The sequence below is a fragment of the Lolium perenne genome, chromosome 3, assembly GCF_019359855.2.
Source record: "Lolium perenne isolate Kyuss_39 chromosome 3, Kyuss_2.0, whole genome shotgun sequence".
NCBI lineage: Eukaryota > Viridiplantae > Streptophyta > Magnoliopsida > Poales > Poaceae > Lolium > Lolium perenne.
Genome location: NC_067246.2, coordinates 192,053,495 through 192,067,838, shown reverse-complemented (window position 1 = coordinate 192,067,838; position 14,344 = coordinate 192,053,495). Strand labels below are relative to the sequence as shown.

The 14,344-nt window shown below is 49.8% G+C and overlaps 2 protein-coding genes across 2 annotated transcripts; both read left to right on the top strand.

The window, feature by feature from the left end:
* The first annotated feature begins 2,296 nt into the window (after nt 1-2,296).
* On the top strand, nt 2,297-6,879 carry LOC127342942 (factor of DNA methylation 1). Its single transcript, XM_051368963.2, has 9 exons — nt 2,297-2,450; nt 2,558-2,629; nt 2,738-2,905; nt 3,015-3,910; nt 4,042-4,223; nt 4,681-4,770; nt 4,871-5,158; nt 5,393-5,611; nt 6,355-6,879. Exons 2-9 carry the CDS (start codon nt 2,604-2,606, stop codon nt 6,580-6,582), a joined length of 2,097 nt encoding a protein of 698 aa, XP_051224923.1. The 5' UTR covers nt 2,297-2,450; nt 2,558-2,603; the 3' UTR covers nt 6,583-6,879.
* A 4,060-nt stretch (nt 6,880-10,939) lies between these two features.
* LOC127342941 (AP-3 complex subunit delta) lies at nt 10,940-14,020 on the top strand. The gene has a single exon (XM_051368962.2). It carries the CDS (start codon nt 11,044-11,046, stop codon nt 13,870-13,872), a length of 2,829 nt encoding a protein of 942 aa, XP_051224922.1. The 5' UTR covers nt 10,940-11,043; the 3' UTR covers nt 13,873-14,020.
* Nucleotides 14,021-14,344: the final 324 nt, after the last annotated feature.

The following is a 14,344-nucleotide window of genomic DNA, read 5'->3' as shown; positions in this document are numbered from 1 at the left end:
TTTTCAGCAAAATTGCTCTGGTGTCTTGTTTTTGTGCAGAAATTCAACTTTCAGGAAAATCCCCGGAATTTATGTCAAAGGGCTTATTTTTCCAGAAGATTCACGGAGCCAGAAGGGCAGGCCTGGGGGAGGCCCAGGGCCCCCACACACTAGGCCGGCGCGGCCAGGAGGGGGGGCGCGCCGCCCTACTGTGAGGCCGCCTCGGCCAGCCTCTGACGCCCCCCTCTGGACTATTTAATGGTTTCGATCTAAAAACGCGAGACGAGCAGTGGAAGTCGCCAGACATCCAGAACGCCGCCACCATCGCGAAACTCCGTCTCAGGACCAGAAACTCCGTTCTGGCACTCCGCCGGGACGGGGAATTGGAGGAGATCATCGCCATCATCACCACCGACGCCTCTCCATCGACCAGCCATGTTTCCCCCATACATGTGTGAGTAATTCCCCCGCTGTAGGCTGAAGGGGATGGTAGGGATTGGATGAGATTGGTCATGTAATAGCATAAGATTGTTAGGGCATAGTGCCTAGTGTCCGTAATTGGTACTTTGATGATATTGTTGCAACTTGTTATGCTTAATGCTTGTCACTAGGGCCCGAGTGTCATGATCTCAGATCTGAACATGTTATTGTTTCATGATGATATGCATTGTTTTATGATCTTATCTGCAAGTTGTATACACATGTCGTTGTCTGGAAACCGAGGCCCCAAAGTGACAGAAATTGGGATAACCGGAGGGGAAGGCAGTGATGTGACGATCACATGTGTTCACGGAGTGTTAATGCTTTGCTCCGGTACTCTATTAAAAGGAGTACCTTAATTTCCAGTAGATTCCCTAGAGGCCGGGCCACCATTTGGTAGGACAAAAGATGTTGTGCAAGTTTCTCATTGCGAGCACGTACGACTAAATATGGAACACATGCCTATGGATTGTTTAGTACTTGGATATTGTTTTATTACTATCTCCAAATGCCCTGCTTTGATTGTTACATAAGTTTCTCTCATCCATGCAACGCCCGTTCATCCATCCCTGTGCCTACAATATTTTAGTCCTGTTGTTTGCTGTAATCATTACTGCTGTCTTTGTTACACTGCTGCTGTTATTTCACTACTGGTACTGCTATAAAACTGTTACTACTGATAAACTCTTGCGAGCAAGTCTGTTTCCAGGTGCAGCTGAATTGACAACTCCGCTGTTAAGGCTTTCAAGTATTCTTTGGCTCCCCTTGTGTCGAATCATTAAATTGGGTTTTTCTTCCCGCGAAGACTGTTGCGATCCCCTATACTTGTGGGTCATCACGGCCATTTGGCCAGCTCGTCGAGGTCGCACTGCTCGCGGGACGCCGCGAGCGCCGCCTGCAGCTCCGGGTCGTCCTCGTCCTCCTGCTGCTGGGGCTGGGGCTGGGGCTCGTCGATGTACAGGCCTGCTGGGGCGGCGGCCAGCCCGCCTTGCGAGGTGTGGTGCGCGGCTGCGCGCGAGGCCGCGCCGTCGCCAACGTGAAGCACGTGTGCCGGCGCGCATCCTGCTCCACCGCGAACCCCAATTCCCAGTTGGGACTTGCGTCGCCGTACGCGGGGTCCTCCTGGAGGTCCGCCGGCAGCTGCACGCGGCGCCTCCGGATCTCTGCGACACGGGCGCGGCCGAAGGCCTGGATGGGCGGCACCGGAACCCGATCTGGGCTCAGGTGTCAGTCGTGGGGGAGGTGCACGTCCCCCCACGGCATTGGGACGCCGGCGTCCCAGAACATCTGCGCCTCCGCAACGGTGACGTAGATCCGGTCGCGTCTGGGGATAGCCGGCGGCCGCATGGTGAACGCCGCCGGCGCGACTGGTCGGCTGCTGCCGGCCTCGTGGTCGTTCGCGGATGGGAGAAACTCGCGCTTCGGGGCCATGGCGGCGCGGAAGCTCGAGCCCGCTCGTGCGTGTGGCCGGAGTGGAGAGGGGGGATTGGATAGGGACAATCCCCCTCCCCCAGTCCATATTTAATAGAACTGGGGCACCGACAGCTGGGCCAACCACGCGGACCAGGCGGACACATGAGGACGCCGTGTGCCATCCGCGGCCACGCAAACCCGGCCCAGATTTGAGCGCCCAGATTTGGGCCGGGTTTGCGTCGTTCCGGACACCACGGCCGTCCGCTTTTGCTATGCGTCCCCGCGTTGGACCGCATTTTTTCCAGCTGGACCTATCTGGACACGCGGGTATAGGATGGGTCACCCGTTGGAGATGCCCTGATGACTGGATCTGCCGAGAGCCCGAGACGGTCCGACCGGACCCTCTCCGCTGTCTGCGCTTGCCCAACGACACGAGTCCATTTGTCCATTTCAGCCGTTCCGCCTCCTCGACCACGTGACCACGTCCTTCTCACCTCGCCACTGCCCGTCTACGCCGCCCTAAACCGAGCTGCCGCCGCCTTCGCTTCCCCCACCGCCGCCGCCGCCGCCGCGCCAAGGTGAGCCCAAACCCTCCGATCCGCTTCCTTCTCTGCGTACCGGCTCCTCCGCCGCCTTCCTTTGGGAGACATTGGGCTGATCCCCGCGTTCCCTAAAAAAACCCTAGGTTGGTTGGCTAGCTCTCGGCTAGTGGTGGGCGGCCCTCCAGCTCCATGGACTCCGGCGAGGCACCTGACCGGTACGTGACGCCACCCCCCTCTCTTCCTCTCTCAGATTTCGTTCGATCTCCTGCGAGGCCGTCGTACGGCAGCCGCAATTTAGCGCCTTTCTTGTCCGATTTCTGTAGGATTGACAGGGAACGAGGCTCGAGGTGGAGTGATCCGAGCAGGGATGGCCTGTCTCGTCGTCACGCAACCAAAGCAGGGTCAGATGCTACTCGGCATGCGGGTCGGCGGCCCCCCTCCATGGACTCCGGCGAGGCACCTGACCGTGACCGAGACCGAGACCGTGACCGGTACGTGATGCCTGCAGCCAGCCCCTCTCTCCCTCCCCGAGATCTCGCCCGATGTCCCCTCTTCGTGAGGCAGCTGCAATTTACCGCCTTTCTCTTCCGATTTTGGTAGGAGCCGCAGGGACAGATGTTCGAGGTGGAGCGATCCGGGCAGAGACAAACCACCGCACCGTCACGCATCCGAAGCAGATTCAGATGGTGCTCGGCACGGGAGAGACAAGCAGGCGACCCACAGCGGCCTTACCAAGCGCGCCAACTCGCCTCACTCACCCGAGCAGCCGGCGACGACGCACAGTGGGCGTGCCAAGCGCGTGAAGGAGGACCTGCCGCACCCATCATCCAGGCAGCGCGTGGAGGAGGAACCGCGTTACTCATCGGAGCCGCCGCCACCGTCACGGCGAACCGCTCCGGAGCCTCGTCCTCCCCGTGGTCAGAACAGGGACGAGAAGTTCGTCTGGCCCTGGATGGGCGTGCTCGTCAACGTGCCCACCGAGTGGAAGGGCGGGCGCCAGGTCGGGGAGAGTGGGAACCGGCTCAAGGAGCAGTTCTCGCGCTTCTGCCCGCAGAAGGTCATCCCTCTGTGGAGCCACAGAGGCCACACGGGGACCGCCATCGTCGAGTTCGGGAAAGACTACGCTTGCTTCGGCAATGCGCTGAACTTCGAGAACAGCTTTGAGGCAGAAGGTTATGGCAAGCGGGACTGGGAGGCGCGCAGCAGGTTTCGGGATCCAGGCCAGGAGATGTTTGGGTGGGTTGCAAGGGCTGATGACCTAACAACTCCGGGGGCCATCGGGCAACATCTGCGGGAAAATGGTGATCTGAAAACTGTTGCAGAACTTGAGGATGAAGGGAGTCGCAAAACCGACAAACTGGTAGGCCATCTGGCCAGCCAGATTGAGGTTAAGAATAAGCATGCCCAACAACTTGAATCCAAGTACAATGAGACCACCTCCTCACTTGAAAAGATTATGGAAGATAAGGAGCTCATTGTCCAGAAATACAATCAGGGTAATCTTTTGCTGTTTACATCTTCTGTTGTGTTAGAGTTATCAACATATATATGTGCAATCATCTCCTTTTGAGCATTGGGATCTTTTAGTCCTTCTCTTTATGCTTTTTAAACTTGCATTTTTCACCAGAAATCCAGAAGCTGCAGCAAATTGCTCGTGGGCATTCTCAGAAGATCATTGATGAGAACCAAAAGCTCCGTTCAGAGCTTGAATCCAAGATGCAGGACCTGGACTTGAAATCAAAGCAGCTTGATGACCTTACTCTGCGTACCGACTATGACAGAAGAAACCTTCAACAAGAGAAGGAAAAGGTTTCACCCCTTCCACTCACCATCCTTATTGTCTAACCATTTGGCAATAATTAAATTTTCATCAAGACCAAAATCCGAATGTTAAGCGCTCTTATTGTCTAACCATTTGACAACACAATTATCAATTTATATTAATTGATGGTGCATGGCTAAACTACTTGCCAAGATTTGCTGCCTTCTTTTTTATTAATTCTTTTCATACCTTGTTTTCCCTAAATGGCACATGTTGTTTCGCACTGACTTGCGTTTACAAGAACTAAATGGTATGTTTTTTGTGGCATATATCGATATTTTGTTAACCAAATTGATGGTCAATTTTTTCTTGAAGCACGTAATGGGCTTACAAACCGTTATAGAGGGAGTATAAAACTTGTGTCAGGCTCTAGATGCTGTTAGATTATCCCGCTTCAGTTTTTCTACAATTGACTAATGTCAAGCTTTTGTGACGTGAATACAGAACGAGCTTAAAGCAAAGTATCTTAAGATGGCATCACACGAGCAACAGAGGGCTGATGATAATGTTCTGAAGCTTGTGGAAAAACACAAGGTTTGTGCCTCTGCCTTGATGTATATTTGCCTCATTTGAGTTTTTTAAGAAGCTAATTTGTATGACTGTCTTATTGTGTGCTGAAAATGGCTAATTGCAGAGGGAGAAACAAGCTGCTCTAGATGAGATTATCAAGCTAGAGCAGAAATTGGATGCCAAACAGAAGCTTGAGTTAGAAATAAAACAGCTGCAAGGAAAAGTGGAAGTGATGAAGCATATGCCAGGCGAGGAGGACTCTGAATCAAAGAGGAAAATAGATGAACTTAATGAAGAGCTACAAGACAAGTTAGATGAAATGGAATCAATGGAATCACTCCACAAGACGCTGCTTCTCAAGGAAAGGATAAGCAATGATGAGTTGCAAGATGCTCGGAAGAAGTTGATCGAAGTAAGTTACATCCTTAATTGAGCACATGTATTTATCTTCATCTTAATAGTTGTCTCTCTCAGTAATTTCACAGAGGGCTTTTATTGTAAATCACATTGTCTACTAATCCGAATAACTATTTTTTAGCATATTGATATAAGCTTGAGTAAAAGTATATTTACTTTCATATCTACCCACATTCCTCACATAATTGATTTCACCATATTAATTCTTTTTCTTCTGCATACCCTACAGGGCTTGAGGGATATTATTACAAATGCCCGAGCAAATATAGGCATTAAAAGAATGGGTGATCTTGATCTGAAGTCATTTGCAAGTGCTTGCAAGCATAAAATGTCTAAAGAAGATGCAGAAGTTACCGCTTCAATTCTTTGTTCCAAGTGGGAGAATGAGATCAAAAATCCAGAATGGTACCCTTTTAAGGTTATCATAGATGACAGCGGGAAAGAGAAGGTAACAATCTGTTCACTATTGCTTTTATACACTTGTTCTCCAATTGCTCGTAGTCTTGAATTATCAATTTCACAGTCAAATTCCGGTTCTGCAAACGTTAACATTGTTTATCTGTTTATAAGTAAATTTAATGGCACCAAGTTTAATAACGATAGATTTCAAGTGAAAGAATACTGCCATAATACAAACATTGGACTTACTGAAGTTAAGGGCTCCGAATAATAGAGGAGGAAAACAACAAACTGTTAGCCAGTCACCAGCTGAGGACTATACTTTTATGTTCTGCTAAATAATCTTATTGTTCATGGGAGTTTTAACTGTATTTGTCATGCTCTTGGTTGAGATATATATGATCTAATTGAATAAATAATGATTTGTATTTTCTCGAGACTTGCTTTCTTCCATTTGTTGCTTTCCTCTAAGTTTTGTACTAGTTATTGTTATCTATAATTCGTCAGTTTTTGAAACAGAGTGCATCTACCATTTGCCTATGTGGGGGCAACAAACAAACCTTTTGTACCAATAATAAAATGCTTATCACGTTCTCATAGATCTCCTGATGTACCAAAAGTATCACTTTCCACTAGGTACTCACATTTATGCATGCTTATTACTCCCCCCTCGTAGAAGTTTATGTCATTACTAAGCTCCTAGCTAACTAAATGTAGAGAAGCAAATGGTGCTCGCTGCTCAGAGTCTGGTGAGGAAGTATCATTTATCTAACGGTGGGTGCACTGGTGTAGGAAATTCTTCGCGAGGACGACGAGAAGCTTCGAGAGCTGAAAGAGGAGTATGGCGAAGAAGTCTGTGACCTGGTGACAAACGCCCTTGCTGAGCTTAACGAGTACAATCCCAGTGGCCGCTATTCTGTACCGGAGCTGTGGAACTTCAAGGAGAAGCGTAAGGCAACCCTGAAAGAGGTCATCCAGTTCGTCATGAGACAGTGGCGCGCGGCCAAGAGGAAGCGTTGAGAGCCTAGAGATTTTGTCTAGGGTGTCCTACATCATCTGCTCTCCCCTGGACCAGATTCCTGATGCAGTATTAAACTACACCTGCACTAGTGTTATTTTGTCATGAACAACTTAGAGCTGCTTGACTCTTGGTGTTGTCGGAGGAGTTTGGCCGGATCATTCAGCGTGGTGTAGCATTGACACTATTAACCTGCTGCCAATTGGAGATTGTGATCTGCCCCTGCTAGGATATTATGCATTCTGTGCCATGCTATGTTACTATGAATGACGATTAGTTTATGGATTATGATTTGTGAACTACCCTTTGCTTCTACTGTTAGCTTGGTTTCCTACACCTCCAAATCCTCCAATCCCTAATGCGCGCCATGGGCAACAGCCGGTTAGCACTCTGTCAGTCTGTCTTTAGCCCTTGAAGCGGAATTCGTAGTAGAAGCAAAGACGAGTAATACTCTGAATTCTTACAGAAACTGACATTGTCCTCGAAAATACGTGTTGGGACATGGGTTCAATGGAACCTGAAATACTGTAGCGCTTCAAAAATACGTATTTCCAGATCCTTAAAAAATTCAAATATTTTTTTTTGCATGTAGAGGATGCACGTATGTATATGCGTGCCAATGTTTGTATCCAAATTCAAAAGTATGTAGCTTAGGCAAAAATCACAAATTTTAGATGAATAGTTTAAAGAAAACTCTCTCTTTCCGAATTTTTGTAACTTAGTGGTCAACTAATTATGTAACTTAGTATCAAAGTAAGTTTAGGGAGTGGTGTTTTGGAACATGGAAGCATATGCTCCCTCTATTCTGAAATATTTTCTTACACACATTTGAATTTCAAAAAAATTGAAATAAAAAATTCGCACGTACATCTTCACGTACTACGCACTTACAAAGTTGTTTCATAAAAAATCGACTTTAGCCAGCAGGTGCACATTCCATCCAAGATACTGTTTTTCCTGAGTTTGCCTTTAGACTGGATGAAAACTAATTACTCTCTCCTTAATTAATAGATGAGGCAAAATTTTAGCCTCTATTTTTTTAAAATAAATCATCTTCAGACAGAGGCACTGCTATGATGGACTCATGGCAACCTGGTAGTACAAATTTCGTGAGGACCACCGAGCAGCACACTGCCCTGGCGGTTCGTTTTCTTGAACAAGTGGGACCAAATTGTTAAGTCTGCAACAATGTTGGGAAGAGTCGTTGATGTCGGTTGGTCAACATGCCTGAATACCTTGGCGTTTGGTGCAATTTCCAAATTTTCCAACAATGAACATACACAAGATGGCAAAATAGTCTGGGGTAGACCAGCGGGAAGTGACGATGTCTAGCTGCAATTATCGTGGTTATTTGTAATTTTGTCAAGACATGATCATGGCCGGACATGGGTTTAACTATCGTCCCTGGAACTCATAGAATCAGAAAGTCCAAATAAAATTTGATAGTTCTCGTAGTTGAACTGACATTCCTTTCGCTTGATCAATTCTAGAAATTATGTTTCAGAATGACGATCTGTGACCGCTGGCTGCTTTGCAACTAGATGTCCGGGAGGATTTTGACACTAGGGGGCCTGATCCCAAGCGCCACCAAACATAGGCCGCGTAACGGCACAAGAACAATAGGTGGCGGTGGTCTTCTTTGGTGTCAAGCTCAACAACATGGTGGCACTCGAGCGCCGATGGCATTGCACGCTGATCAAGAGAAATGAAGTTGCATGCAAGTTGTTTCTTCTTTTTCGCCTATTGATTTTTGTTAGTTTTCCTCGGGCATCATTATGCTCAATCTTATGGTTTGGCCTCCCAATCCCCATTTCGCATTCCCGACACTGTCACAAACGCCCTTTTCAAAGAATGCTAATCAACCTTTTCCCATTTCTATTCGAGTCTATTATAAAACGTAGAACAATAGAGTCAAAGCATGTGAACGGAACAAGAAAAGAAGAAGAAGGGGAGGCAAAAACCCTTCTCCACCGACCATGGCTCCGGTGGTGATTCTTTCCTAGCCCCACCCTCTTATCCAACCAACGATGTAGGTGTCCTATTTTCTTGATTGTATTGATAAATGTACCCGTTTGGCTTGTGTTTCCCATTTGTGGGTTACACAAGAGCTAAGAATGTGGATATGGGTGTTCCCCTTTTTCGAAAAAAAAGGTGTGGCGATTGAGGGGATCATTGCTAAGTATCGGTCTTCTCTAGGTTATACTCAGGGTTTGAGGGGATCATTGCTCGTATTGGGTAGTACCATCCTCATATGATGATTGATTACAAATTCCCGGATTGTTCTTGGTTCGATGAAGAGGTGGCGGACTATGGAAATGAGTATTGCGAAGTGATTTATCGCTGAAGAGATTTGCTACGGCCCAACATTGTGTGTGTTGGAGTGTTCTGATTTAGATTAATCCTAAATGTTTGTGCACTTTGATATCGTTGTTCGATTCATTCTAAAATTCTAATTCTTTTTTTTTTGCATGGATAATGTTATTTCGTACTGTATGAATTTCGCCCTGGAAATATTTTCTTTGATTTTGGTTTGGAAAAAGCTCGTTTTCCTTCGGAGGATGGAAACGCTTCGTGCCTCCGCCTCCCGCGTTGGACGCGTGTCCTCGCGGGCCCGCACAGTTTCTTCCCCAACCTTACCTCTACCTTCTTTCACGGTCAAAATCTTCCCGATGCTAGCCTCCGCGCACAGCGCTCTCGGGCGCCACACGCCCGTCTCCGCGCCCCGCACTGTCCGCCGCCTCCGAGCCCCGCACTCCCTGCCGCCTCCGATCCGCTCTCCCGGTGCAGCCGCCGCCCACGACCCACTCGCAATCCCACCGCCATGGGAGATTGGGGGAAGGTCGTGAGAGATCGGGGACGACCCCCACGTACCAAGATCCGAGGAGGGCCGTTCACCAGAGCATCCTCGCCGGTGCCCACCACCGCCACGCCCCATTCCTTCAGTGCGAGCGTCGTTCCCCATCCATGGAGGTTCCTACCGGAGATGGAGAGGATGGTCGGCTCCGACCTTCTCCGCGGGCGTGGGGACACGACGACGTTTTTGCTCCAGCTCCGAGCTCCCTGCGATGTGCGATGGCCTGGTCCGCCCCCGCGCCAGCCAAGGGATCTCACGGAGTGGCCATGCCTCTAGCCTGGCGTGCGCCGGCCAAATCCCCACTCCCAACTCCTACTCAAGTCTATCTCGTTTTCAGAAGCGATCACATCGCTTGCTTCAAACTCCCTCCACTTATGCTACAAATACCGCCCCTCGCAGCTGCAAATGTTAGTCACCGGTGCTGCAAAGGTCCGCCATAGCCAACCGCTTTGCTGCAAACATAGGCTGCCGCTGCTACCAACATCGGCCGCTACATGGACAGTTGCTGATGTTCGTTAGCTGCAAACGCCATCTGTTGCTGCTACAAATGCCGTCCACCGCTGCGAACGAGTGGCGGTGGTTCTACCAAGGAAGGCCGATCGTGCTACCAACGGCAGGCGACATTATTGCAAAGGTATGGTGGCGATGCTACCAACAGCAGGAGTCTTTGCTGCAATGTACAAAGCACGGCAACGATGCTACAATAATATAATTTTGTGGCTTCTATTGTTCTCTGGTTTCGCTACTTTAGTATAATTATTTTGCTACGAGATGTCCGACGATGTTTTTCGGTGATATCGTTTTTTTACCATAATAGCAATGCAATGGTACAATGGTATTTTTTTTATTTGCTTCAATTGTTTTGTTGTGTTGATACTTTCGACAAAAGATTTGCTTCAACCTCTCCGGCGAGGTCTCTGACGAGTCTCCGACGAAGTACGATGCTCCGACGAAGTCTCCGGCGAAGTACAGTACCCCGACGAGGTCTCCGGTGAGTTTCCGGCGAAGTTCGGTGCTCCGGCGAGGTCTCCGGCAAGTTTCCGGTGAAGTTCGGTGCTCCGACAAGTCTCCTTTTATTTTTAGTGGAACTCTCTTTTGCTTCAATGTAGCAAAAGCGGGTTTTTTTTTTGCTGCGACGAAGCAAAGTCTGAACGAGTCACAACTCTTCTTCTGTTTTGGTCAAACCATTTTCTGCTTCAATGAAGCAAAAGCGGGAGATTTTTTGCTGCAATGAAGTAAAGTCTGAACGAGTCACAAGTCACAACTTTTTTTTTATTTTGGTCGAACCGTTTTTTGCTTCAATGAAGCAAAAGCGGAAGATTTTTTGCTGCGACGAAGCAAAGTCTGGATTTTATGTAAAAGTGGACACGTGTGGTGGATGCAAGCAGGAGGCTGGAAAACTAAGCCTCCGGAGGATTTCTAGCATTTTGGAGGCACCAAACCAAAGTCCAAATGCAACTGCTCGAGTCTTGACCCACCCCTACTGCGCCACCGGCACCGGCACGAGCCCTTCGTCTCGGCCGCGTCGTCACGCACTCACGCCCCCTGAATCCAATCACCCAGCACAAAAACCACACAGATCCACCGCCCCCCTCCAACCTCCGATCCCATGGCTTCCTCCCAGCCGGCCCCGTCCACGGCGCCGTCGCTGGTGGACACCCTCTTCCAGCTCTCCCTCGACGACCTCGTCAAGTCCCTCCGCGCCGACCAGTCCGCCGCCGGCGAGTCGTCCGCCGTCGCCCGCGCGCTCTCCGCGATCCACCGCGAGATCCGCGCCCCGGACGCGGCCACCAAGGCCACCGGGCTCCAGAAGCTCACCTACCTCTCCTCCCTCCACTTCGCCCCCGTCGCCTCCCACCCGCTCGCCTTCCCGGCCATCGAGCTCCTCGCCTCGCCGCACCTCCCGCACAAGCGCCTCGCCTACCTCGCCGCCTCGCTCTCCCTCTCCCCGGCCTCGCTCTCCCTCCTCCCGCTCGCCACCCACCAGCTCCACAAGGACCTCTCCCCTTCCACCGCCGCCCCCGCCGCCCACCACCTATGCGCCCTCGCGCTGCACCTCCTCGCCTCCCCCGCCGCCGCCGCCGCGCCCGACCTCGCCGCCCACCTCGCGCACGACCTAGTGCCCCACCTCTCCCGCGGCAGCCCGCGCGCCATCGCCGCCGCCGCGCGCGTCATAGCCGCCTCCCCGTCCGCGGGCGTGCCGGTCCTCTTCAAGCCGCTGGCCGCATGTCTCGCTTCACCGGACCCGCGGACCTCCACCGCCGCCGCATCCGCCTTCTGCGAGCTCTCGGCGCCGCCAGCTGATCCATCCCCATTCCTGCCTCTCGCGCCCGACCTCTACAACCTGCTAACCACTTCCCGCTCCAACTGGGCGCTCATCAAAGTGCTCAAGATCTTCGCTAGGCTGGCTCCGCTCGAGCCGCGCCTCGCCGCGCGGATTGTTGACCCGGTGTGCCAGCTCCTCGCACGCTCTTCGGCCATGTCCCTCACGTTCGAGTGCGTCCGCACCGTGCTAACCGCCCTACCGGCGCACGATGCCGCCGTGAGCCTCGCCATCGGGAAACTTAAGGAGTTCCTTGCTGCTTCCGACGATCCCAACCTGCGGTATCTTGGCCTCTTGGCGCTCGGTATGCTGGGCCCGGCGTATGCATCGACTGTCAACGAGAGCCGTGATGTGATCGCCCTCTCACTGGGTGATGCTGACTTGAACATCCGCAGGGAGGCGTTGCACCTGATGATGGGGATGCTTGATGACAACAATGTCATGGATATTGCTGGCATGCTGGTCAGTCACGCCGCGCGGTCAGACCCGGAGTTTGCAAATGACACCCTTGGGGCTGTCCTGGCAGCATGTGGCCGCAATGTGTATGAACTGGTCTCGGATTTCGACTGGTATGTCTCGCTGCTTGCAGATATGGCAAGGAGCCTGCACTGTCTGCAGGGAGATGAGATTGGTCGCCAGCTTGTTGATGTGGGACTTCGGGTGCAGGATGCGCGTCCGGAGCTTGTCCAGTCAGCTCGGTCTCTCCTGATTGACCCTGCTTTGCTCGGCAACAACCTTCTTTTCCCTGTTCTTTCTGCTGCTGCATTCGTCTCCGGTGAGTATGTAGATTGCAGCAAGGATCCTGTTGAGCTTGTTCAGGCACTATTGCAGCCAAGGACTAGCCTCCTGCCAATGTCAGTCAGAGCCGTCTACATCCAGGCAGTGCTTAAAGTCATCACATTTTGTTGCAATTTATATATCCAGAGGTTGAATGATCCAAACAAGGAATTGGATCTTGTGTTTGATGAGTTAGCTGTTGATCAAGATGTTAGCAGGGAAAGTGAAGCTGAAATTAAACCTGCGGAAGCTGATCAAATTGTTATGCCAAGCACAACGGAGAAGGATCCTTCTTCGCACAAATCAATAGTTTATATGATTAACTTGATTGAAATGACAGTCGGGCCACTTGTTCAGTGCAAGGAAGTTGAGGTCCTCGAGAGGGCACGCAACCTGATGGGTTTTATCCATTTGCTACGTGAGATTCAGGAGTTTAAGGAGAGGAAGGTTAGTGATCAGAAGAAAATTAACCGGGTCAAGGAGCTGGTTAAGAGCATGCAAACAGTATTCTCTCAAGAATTAAGCCCTGTTTATGTGAATGCACAGAAGAAAATTTCCCTTCCTGAGGATATTGTCTTGAATGAAAATCTTGCTGAACTTGCTGACGTTGTAAGTGAAGATGATGCTCCTCCATCAACTTCAATCCTTTTCTGCTCTCGCAGCTATCCTTCTGTAGAGACTAGAGATGAGCCTGCAGTGTCAGTTGGTTCATCTTCTCTTCTTGTTGAGCACCGTAAACGGCATGGGATGTACTATCTTCCAACAGGAAAAGATGAGGGTGATATGGATAATTACCCTCATGCGAATGATCCTCTGCTATCTGCTGACAATGGAAGTATGATAAAGGATAGATCAGAGACTGTGCATCCTGTATCTGCTGGGAAAAAGTTGAAAGCCGCGAGGTCCAGACCAAAAGTAGTGAAACTGGATGGCGAGGATTTCCTAAGTGCTATGATGTCTACTGTAAATGTTCCAAAGGAACCATTGTCTGGTACTGTTGGTAGTGTGCTCGTGGGTAGAAATGCCAAGTCATTACCTTCACTGAAGGCTTCAGATAATTCCTCTGAAAGAATGGGAAACAAATTGGACCCTGGGGAATCTAGTTCCCAGCAGACACAGAACATAGATGCTGATATTGGGAGTTCTTGGGCAACTAAGCATCAGGATTATGATAAAGAGAGTACAATCCTTCCTGATAGTGATGGGAAAGAAGCAAGAAAGCATAAAACCTCCAGCACGAGCGGGCATCGTCAAGGAAGACATAAGCAAAGAGAAAGATCTAGTACCCAGCTGGATGTTGCACCTCAAGCTCCTGTAATTCAAGATTTTCTTCTATAGCTCCTAAGATATTTCTTGTTTTGTACATTATTACTATTAAAAAAATACAGTTTGTTGTTTTTTCTAAATAGAAATAGTTTCTTACAATGTGGAAAGTGTCAAAATTCACAGGAAGAATCAATAAAATATACTGAAGCTTGTGGAAGAATGCAAGGGTAGGCCCTTTTGCTGAACTTAAAGCAATCAATGCAAAATATACTGAACGTTGGTACGTGCTGGTTTTCTCTTGGTTATACTCCGTGATTTTCTAGTGTGTAATGCTCTCGCTGGTCAGTATCATCTCGATGTGATGAGGGTTTACAAATTCCTGGGTTAATTTTGGTTCAATGAAGAAGTGGTGGACTGCAGGATGATAACTGCGAAGTGATTCATCAGTTCAGAGAGTTGTTTGGGCCAACGCCTATGCGGCGGAGTGTCTTGATTTAGATTAATCCAAAATGCTTCAGAATGCGCCTTTTTGTTTCTCAATTGC

Bases quoted from the DNA above. Each gene is read 5' to 3' on its own strand.
- LOC127342942 (XM_051368963.2), top strand. From the start codon at position 2,604: ATGGACTCCGGCGAGGCACCTGACCG. The intron at 3,911-4,041 runs GTAATCTTTTGC...ATTTTTCACCAG, and splicing joins TGTCCAGAAATACAATCAGG to AAATCCAGAAGCTGCAGCAA. The intron at 5,159-5,392 runs GTAAGTTACATC...CATACCCTACAG, and splicing joins CTCGGAAGAAGTTGATCGAA to GGCTTGAGGGATATTATTAC.
- LOC127342941 (XM_051368962.2), top strand. From the start codon at position 11,044: ATGGCTTCCTCCCAGCCGGCCCCGTCCACGGCGCCGTCGCTGGTGGAC.